At 32.7% G+C, this 9,346-nt stretch overlaps 1 protein-coding gene across 1 annotated transcript; it reads left to right on the forward strand.

Annotated features, from left to right (window-relative positions):
* The first annotated feature begins 292 nt into the window (after positions 1-292).
* Positions 293-6,916, forward strand: GLE1 (nucleoporin GLE1-like protein). Its single transcript, XM_085754759.1, has 15 exons — positions 293-499; positions 631-792; positions 928-1,080; positions 1,182-1,302; positions 1,449-1,597; positions 2,220-2,388; positions 2,680-2,884; positions 3,481-3,590; positions 3,854-3,924; positions 4,577-4,658; positions 5,306-5,380; positions 5,538-5,621; positions 5,973-6,104; positions 6,217-6,339; positions 6,417-6,916. Coding segments are annotated over exons 1-15 (1,860 nt in total). The 5' UTR covers positions 293-497; the 3' UTR covers positions 6,639-6,916.
* The last annotated feature ends 2,430 nt before the right edge of the window (positions 6,917-9,346 follow it).

Genomic DNA, 9,346 nt, shown 5'->3' on the forward strand with positions numbered 1-9,346 from the left:
ATTTTAATTTGATAATGAGGTTTATATGGATTCGAAGTAATGAAAGAAGAATATTTCATTTTTCTGGGTTTTTTAATTTGAAAATAGAATTACTATTAAGAAACATATGTGTCAATCCAAATCAATATTGTTTATCAAGAAAATAGTGATAATATAATTAAAAAAAAACATTATTTATCAAAAAACTAAACGAAAGGATAATGTATATGTTTTAAAAGATAAACAAATTAAATGAAAAAAAAAAAAAAAAAAAAACCTAACAAACAAGTGAAGTCGTTGGTTGTCACGAATTAGCGTTGTTGTTAAGCTTAAAATTCCGGTTTCTCCCAATCCAAAGAAAAAACACACTACTAAATAAAAACGGGGTTTCAAATTCAAACTACACTTCCCCCTTCATCTTCTTCTTCGCTATTGATTCTCCGAACAATCTTTCGATAACTTACTACGTAGTATTATTTTAACATAATAATTACTATTATTCATCAAGAATCAGAACAATGTAAGTTTCAATTTATTTATTTATTTATTTGTTTTACCAATTATTATCACTAAGATATTATTTCAATTCAATATTTTGTTTAATATTCATAGACAACATGAATTTGAATTCATTAATTATGATATTTGTAGGGGAGCTATGAAATTGGGTCGACTGGATGATGATGACATTGCTGCTTCTGATCCTGATTGGAGTTTCGATGCTCTCGTCTCCGAGCTCAATGCTTTGGAGAATAATCTCTCCGCTAATTCTTCCACTCCACCTTTGCATTTTCATCAAACTACTTCATCAAGGTACCCACATTCAAAAACCTTATCAATTCATTATTTTATTTTGCACACCAACTGTTTGTGAAAATAACCGCGTTAAGTTTATGAATATGAGCATATCAATCATTGCTGTCAAATTGAACTTTGTTGATTTTTTAGGGTTAACTTATTCAGTGGGAAAGAAATTGAGAAAGGTAGAAGGTTTGTATTCCGTGCCCCTGAGTATGAGACAGACAGCGAGGATGACGATGACAAAGCGTTAGTAGTATCGGACACTGGCAAACACTTCACTTGTGATGAAATTTATCTGAGGTGCCTATTTCGTGAACCATAGCTTTATTCTCGTATTTCAAATCATGATAAAGTCGATTTGATTTGATAGTAATATTTTGTAATTTTCTTTGGTGTTTCAGTGACAGTGATGATTCCGATGTTGACTCTGCTTTGGAAGTGCAACCTTACCTGATGAATAAAGTTGGGGAGGTAGAAGGTGCTTTGATTGAGTTAACACACGATCATCAACTGAGGGTTAATGTGAGTGCTCCTATTTATACCAATTTGACTTGTCAGTGACAAATTGAATAGCTTAGTCATTCTTGGTTGGCATATAACTTGTTAATTGCGTTATGATTTGTTTTGTGCTGTATAGCATACTTGTTTCTGATCTTTTCGATTCACAGGATGGAATTAGAAATAAGATCTCAGCGTTGGAGATAGCTCTACTGAATGAAAGTCAGAACTCTATTTCATCCCTTCTTCGAGTTGAGAAATTCAAAGAAACAAGGCAGGAATTGGATAAAAAGTTTGACACTCAATATCAGCGCCAAATGTAAGACGTCCTGCCCCTTTATCTTTTCTTTTCAAGACAACATGATTCCTTCATTCTACAACTTATTTATCTTGTCACACTTAAAAGTAAGCATTGACTATGAATTACAGGCTCCTATAAAATTGTCTACATTCCCAATGTGCTTTATTAGAGGTTCAAATAATGGTTTTTTTTTTTTTTTGCGTGACAATGCTTTTGTTGTTGCACCACTACCTGTAGAGATCCATTAAGCAATTTTTCACCATTTGTTTGAGTGAGGCAGGGGCATTATATGTTTCACAATTCTCTTCACTAAATATTGGCGAAAGGATACATGACTGATCTGTTTATACTTCATAGGAGGAAGATTGGAAGACAGTTCATTATGATGCACAGTAATTTCAAGTCGGGGAATCTAATTTTATTTTATAAATTCACTTGTATGAATATTGGGCTTGACTGTGTGATTTGATGTTGATTCTATTTCTCCTGCTGATAACTAATATTTGACATATGCAGCATATTTTCTACTAAACCCGCTCTTATATCACCCAAAACACTATTTCTCTTGTTAGATATTTGCTGTGTTTGAACTAGTTGAAAACGAAGAAACTGATGATTGACATCTCCCAACTTTTTGTAGTGCAGAAGCACTTGATAATCAGTTGACTGCTGTTCAACAAGACCGTGAACTCAGATCACAAATAGAAGAAAGGAAAATAAGAAGTGATGCAGCGTATGAAGAGGCCAAGAGAAAGGTTGCTTTGCAGGAGGAAAAACAACAGCAAGAAAAGGCTAAAGCTGAAGCAGAGGTATCATACCCTTTTATTTTAGTTCGATTGTTATTTGGATAAAAATTATACATGTACAGAAATGTTTGGAGAGTCCTAAATTGCAACCCATACATTTACTGCTGCATTGGTTTGGTCTATTCACTTTACCGGCGACTAGCCTAAAACTTTTTTTCGATGATATTTACATGTCCACCACTATATGGATCTTGTTAATGTTAGCTGAAGCATACATTTTTGCTACCAATCTTCTTTATAGAAGCTTAAACCCAAATGACCATTCATTCACGATATTTAAATTTTACGGTGCAGGCCAAACTTAAAGCCAAGGAAGTAAAACAAGCTGCATTGGAAGCTGAGAAAAAAGCAGTAATGGAAGCCAAAACAAAGGCAGCAATGGAAGCTGAAAAAAGAGCAGCAGCAGAAAAGAATGCTGTAGAAAATTCAAAATCTGTTACTTCTAGTGTGACACAAGAAACCGCATCAAGCCTATTAAATACTGACACCAAGGAATCCGGTATGGGTTTTCTTTTTTCACTTTTAGATCATATCTTTCCAATGTTTTCACTTTTAGATCATATCTTTCCAATGTCAGTTTTTTCCCTTTACCCGTTTCTCCTCATCCAATATGCCAAAATGCTTTGCTGATTCTCTTACTACCATTTAGTTGGAAATCCTTTGTTTCTCTGTATATATATTAGTATACTGGTAAAACTAGTTATCCTCTTCCTTGTTTCATCAATATTTATTTGATGAAGCTATTTTCGCGAGCAATAACTTCGGTGTCACTAAGACTAAATCTCCTATATTTTCTTCAGTCTCCACGTTGTTAAGCACAAAAGTTCCGTTTCATACACTTTTTTTTTTGTTTCTTTTTTCCTTTTGAGATATATATGGGATCTAATTCTTCAACATAAGATTTGTTGTAAATCATGAAGTTGAATCAAAAGTGTAGGGGCTAAAAAAAATTAAAGAAACTGAATATGAATTTAACAATAATTTCCATTCCACTCCTCCCACTGATTCCTGCTCGGTGTCTTGATCTATATCTCGTTTATTAGTTATTTTTTTATTGTTTATGATTTGAGATTAACTGCTCTACACAATCTTTAGGTTATGTATATCGAGCTTCTGCAAGTGCTTCAAATATAGAGCATGGTAGGCTACAGAAACTGAAAGAGCTGTATGAAAGAAACCAAGTTGTAAGATCAAGTTCTACACAGGTACCGTTGAAAACAGATATTGGGTACCTTTGTCTTAAAACTCGTAATTTATGATCTTGCATGCAATAAGCAATACCAATTATCTGTTGGTTTTGCTTATCATATTTGTTATCTTATTATTAAAATTAATTTGTGTTCTTGATAATGCATATTTATTTCACAAGGAATTTGCTTGGACTTCACCTCACTTTAAAGAGTAACTTCCCCCATCAAATTCTCTGATTTTGACATTTGGACTTGTTTATGCGTCAACATATGTTCAGGATTATACCCGCCACGAGAGTGATATTTCCCGGAATATAAAGCAAATAAGGGGCATAAGAGACAATGTTAGGTGAAGTAAATATTTAAATTTCACAAATGCATAGTGCTGCTGTCAATATATCATTCTGACCTATACATTTTGATAAAGGGAATTTTTTAGGGTTAAATATGTTTTTGGTCCCTATAAATATACCAACTTTTCGTTTTAGTCCCTAAATTTTTTCTTCGACTTTTAGTCCCCCGAAAGTTTTTCATCTTCACTTTTGATCCCTCCTTTTAAGTAATATCATATGTAGAATTTATATTTTTGAACAAAATTTTGCAGAATAGTTTATAATATTATAAGAATCTCACCCCAAAAAAATTAGAATTTTTTAACAAATCATGAATTAAATATGAATTTTTATATGTTTGGTGGTTAAAAAATTCATATTTAATTCATGTTTTGTTAATAAATTCTAAATTTTTTTTCCAATTTTTTTGGAAGAGATTTTTACAATATTCTACACATTTCATAAGGACCAAAAGTGGTGATTGAAAATTTTATAGGGACTGAAAGTTGAAGAAAAATTTTAGAGGGACTAAAATGAAAAATTAGTATATTTATAGGGACCAAATACATATGTAACCCAATTTTTGATGTCCTATAGGAAATTTCAATCCTTAAATAAGATACTAACAAAAGCATTGCATGACTATTTACTCTTTTGGGTATTCTGCAGATCAAAAGCAAGTGAACTAGTTAAACTTCTGAATGACCGTCAATGCCCTCAATCATTCAGTGTTGAGATATTAATTAAAAAGGTAATTTATTATTTTTGCCGATTCCATTGACATATAATATCTTTCTGCTTTATTTGGAAGGAAAAAAACAGAGCATAAAAGGAACAATAACTAATCTTAAAACTGGGTTTAGTTATTAATTGTAGATGTTATTTTTGGATCAGTTAACTGTATATGGAAGGTAGCAAAATCTTCACCTAATAACTTCAGTTCCTTAGAATGGTTTTTGGATCCTTAACGACCCATTCTTCTAATAAAAAAAAAAGTATTTTAGCAAGAATAGGTGGGACTATGCATTTCCACTTCCAAGGCCCAAAGAACTCTTCGCTTGATGGATTTTAGAAATATTTTATAAAAGCCATTCATGTATCTTCACCTAATGGTTTAAATTTATGGAATGTTTGGTTCATGAAATCATGACATTACACATATCAAATCTATAAATTATTGAATGTCAGTATTCATAGAATTTTAGAATGACTATGCAATGTTTTAAAAACTTGTGGCTTCAGTGAAATGAATATTCTTATCAAATAACATGTGACTGAAATCCATGAAATTGGTTTCAGATGTTCCAATGATGAACAAAAGCTAGCAAGAAATGGTAGAATCTATGGTTGTTAATAAATGCAGGTGTGATTACTGACAAGTGACAACATACTTTACAGGTTGTTTTGTCCTGTGCAAGCCCTGCTAGTGCTCCCTTTGCAATTGCCAATGTCATTGTTCTCATTACATCTCAGGTACACCATGTTTATTGTCTAGCCTCTCGACTTTACTAGAACTTGTGAGGGTGGTAGTCTTCAAGGAAGCATAGAATGAATAGAAATGTTTCTTTTTTATTTTTTCCAAGATTATTTATTTGCTTTTGGCTTCAATTGTTTACCATCTGCACGACAGGTCCCATATGTAATGGATATTTTGCTGGCTGAGCTTCACACTGCATGCCTTTACACCGTCCCAAAGCACCTGGTTTACAAAAAGGTAACTTGATAGAACTTGAAAATATCACTGAACGCTATATTTTCTTTTGTAGCTTCCTAGCTAAGGAGCAGTTTTTTTTTGTTGAGGAACCAGTGAGTTTGAAGCAGGGAAAAGTTATTTTGCTACAATAATTTTGTTTGTATGGCACATTTTGCCTAAATAAAAGGTTTGAGCCCATTTTATCTGGGTCAAAAGAAGCAACATGGTTGTGCTTCAACTGGCACAATGTGAAAATTATCTCTAGCTATTTATTCTGATTTATACACCTGCTTACATGTTCTGCAAATATGATTTGATAACCGTGGGGATACTGATACTGTTGATTCTGGATTCTTTAATCTACCGCGACAGTCTATCTTTCAATCAAAAGAGGCATACCTCAGAAGTATTGGTTATCGAGAAGACAATGGAAAGTTGGAGAGTACAGAAGATTATTTAAAGCGGCTAGAATCATATATGAAGGTGTACGGTGCACTGGTTCAGGTCTGTCATATTCTCAAGATTTTGACAAATTCACACGGAACATATTTGCAATTTTGTCGATCATATTTTCTCATCTTCCTGATTGAGCAGCTGACTATGCTTGTTTTGACAGACTGAAATTCCGAACATTCAAAATCCGCATGGCTTGCAAGAAGGTTGGGCGTGGCTTGCAAGGCTCTTGAATTCTCTTCCAGCTAATCAATATACAGCTGTTTCACTCAATGCATTCTTGCAAGTAAGAAATGCAAAATGTTTGGTGTATTTATTAATATACGGATCTTCTAAGTTTAACTAATTCTACTTTGCCCGCAGATGGCTGGATTTGCTCTATTTAAAAGATATAAATCTCAGTTCTTAAAGATGTTGAACGTCATCTCAGACAAGTTTTTAGTTGATCTGAAATCACATAATATACCAGATTCAGCGAAGACTACTGCATACATGCAGGCTTATATAGAAGATAAACAGTTCCTTCAAGTGCCAGAAGGAAGGAACCTGCAGTCAAATACGTTATCACGTGCGTATGAACCATAAACCCAGTAAACATTTTTGCTAAAGAAACAAGCCCAAGAGATCATCAGGATGGGATGATTTTATCCATTGAGGTGGTAGATTTTCTCTTAGGATTCAATATAGGAGCTCCTTATTTCAGCTGGTGTGTTCTCACCCAATCATTGGGTTTGTAATTTTGTAAAATTTTATTGTTTCCCATTTTTTGTATTTTACCCATTTATGTATGAGTAATGTAAACTAATGTAATGGATAGAATGAGGGTATAATTAATTATAAAATTTCCATTTCCCTCTTTGTCATCCGTTGAATGTTGTTGCATTGTATTTAGCCAGAATAAAGTTTGGGAGCCAAGTTTGTTTTCGTTAATATTTTCACAAACTTAAACAAATGCATACCAAAAGAGTTATATTAGGGGAGGTTGATTTTATGTGCTTGAGATGCCTGATGACGGAGTGATAAAATTGATCGTTGAGGAAGAGAGTACGAGATCGTGGAGATAGGGAGAACACGAACAAAGATGATGATACAACGAAAAACTTTCTTGGACTCGTGAGGTCTGGATGAAACTATCTTGGTATCATTGGGGTCAATGTGGTGAGATATTTCTTGGGGAACTTGTTGGTATGTACTTTTCATATGAATCATGTAAATTTTCGGTCATTAGTCACAAATTGAAATTTTAAATTGTATGCAATGAGCTTGACAATGGAAAATTATATAAAAGGCAATGTATGAGTGAGCTTGAAAAGAACGAGGCTAAGGGATAGCCCGAGTTTTGCACCGCCTCAAATTAAGGTTAAGTATATTGCACCATTCTAACTTTCATTATTATGTGATGTGATGTGATGTGATTCATCCTTTCAATATCAAAATGGGATAATGAAGAGAGTGACTTGTCTCATAAAAAGAATTTAAAACTATCTATATGCGTAAAAAAAAAAAAAAAACTATCTATGACTATATATGTTCTTTTTTTTGGTTACCTATGACTATTTATGTTCATGACATATAAACTCCTCTTTCTTTTTAAGATAAATGAAATGACAGATTTTAAACACCAGTCACAGAGGCCAACTTAATAATTTTGGCATTTTTATAAGTTGAGTTAAGATTGGTAGACAAACCTTGTAATCTTATTTTACTTTTGTATTTTCATAAATTAATTTCAATTATACTTTAATAGGGAAGTAGAACAACTATAATAATTCTAGTCTACCTTATGAAAAAAAAAAACTAATATGCATCAATTAATTAGCAAATATATAAAACTCAAGTCATTTTTTGTGATGTGCCACAAAATTTTTTTCCTTCAGGTTGTTTAGTTGTGAAGCCCGGGTACGAGATACGATACGGATACGATACCACACCGATACGTCGAAACGGAAAAATTTCAAAAATCAAGATACGATACGGCTAAGATACGTTAATAAAAAAAAATTATATAATTAAATGTACAATGTAATTATAACCATTTTTTTAATATGCAAATATATTAACAAACAAAAGAAACCAGTCATAGGCTTGTAGCACATCAACATAAATATAAATAATATTGACGATTAAGAGAGTGATGATTAGTCAATTACATACACAATATATCCCAAAAAGAGCACCATCTGTGCTATACTATATTCGTTAGTGCTATACTTTATCGATCCCAAAAAGAAGCACTATATCCAAAAAAGAACACATCAGTACTCAAGAGTTAAGTTATTTTAGTTACCATTAATTGGGAAATATTGGGGCCGGTATCGGTGCATGATAATTATCGGATACTCTCCTGATACGTATCGGGAAGTATCAGATAATTATTTTTAAAATAAAATAAAATATAATCTTCAGATACTCTCCTGATACGTATCGGGAAGTATCAGACAGGTATCGGTGCAGGATACACAGAGGATACGATACGTCATCCATTTTGAAGTATCGGGACTTCATAGTTGTTTAGTGGTTAGAATATCACATCTAAGGTGAATAAGTGGAGAATTTCCATATCTATGACTATATGGAATGAATATGAATGAATGTTTGTTTAATTTTTTTTGCTGATTATTTATTTGTTTTTGGCATTTCAACTGTTTATCATTTGCAAGACAAGTCACACATGCAATGGATATTTTGCTGGCTGGCTGAGCTTCATAGAGTCTGCCTATACACCAAGGTAACTTGATAGACCTTGAAAATATTAGTGAATGATATATTTTCTTGTGTGTCTTCCTTTCCTCATGTTAAGATACTAGGTTTTTGTTGTTCTACAAATATTAATGATGTTGAATTTGAATTTTTTATTCTACCCCCTCATGAGTCTATCTTTTAATCAAAAGAAGTCTCCTTCAGAAGTACTATGGTTTTTAAGAATTCAATGAAACGTTGGAGAGTATAAAAGATTATTTAAAGCGGCTAGAATCCTATATGAAGGTGCATATGGTGCACTGGTTCATGTCTGCCAAGATGGTTTCAAATTCACATGGACAATATCTGCAATTTGTCATCAAATGTTCCATATCAACGTGAGAAGAAAAAATTCTACCAGTATCACCAAGTCTTTGTTTTCGGGGGATATTAGTTCTAGCTATTTGGTAAAATTTATAGAGAAATGTTAACTTGTGCCCTTAAGGCATAAGTTAAGAAATCAAATGTAGAAGGTTTTTTTTGAAACTTGTGCATTCAATGCATTAAAAGTTGCAAAAGTCATACTTTCAACACAAAATTTATTTTTAATTTCC

Source organism: Medicago sativa, chromosome 3 (genome assembly GCF_051527215.1).
Source record: "Medicago sativa cultivar Bolivia chromosome 3, Bolivia_mono, whole genome shotgun sequence".
Classification (NCBI taxonomy): domain Eukaryota; kingdom Viridiplantae; phylum Streptophyta; class Magnoliopsida; order Fabales; family Fabaceae; genus Medicago; species Medicago sativa.

Bases quoted from the DNA above. Each gene is read 5' to 3' on its own strand.
- GLE1 (XM_085754759.1), top strand. The intron at 1,081-1,181 runs GTGCCTATTTCG...TTGGTGTTTCAG, and splicing joins TGTGATGAAATTTATCTGAG to TGACAGTGATGATTCCGATG. The intron at 1,303-1,448 runs GTGAGTGCTCCT...TTCGATTCACAG, and splicing joins ATCATCAACTGAGGGTTAAT to GATGGAATTAGAAATAAGAT.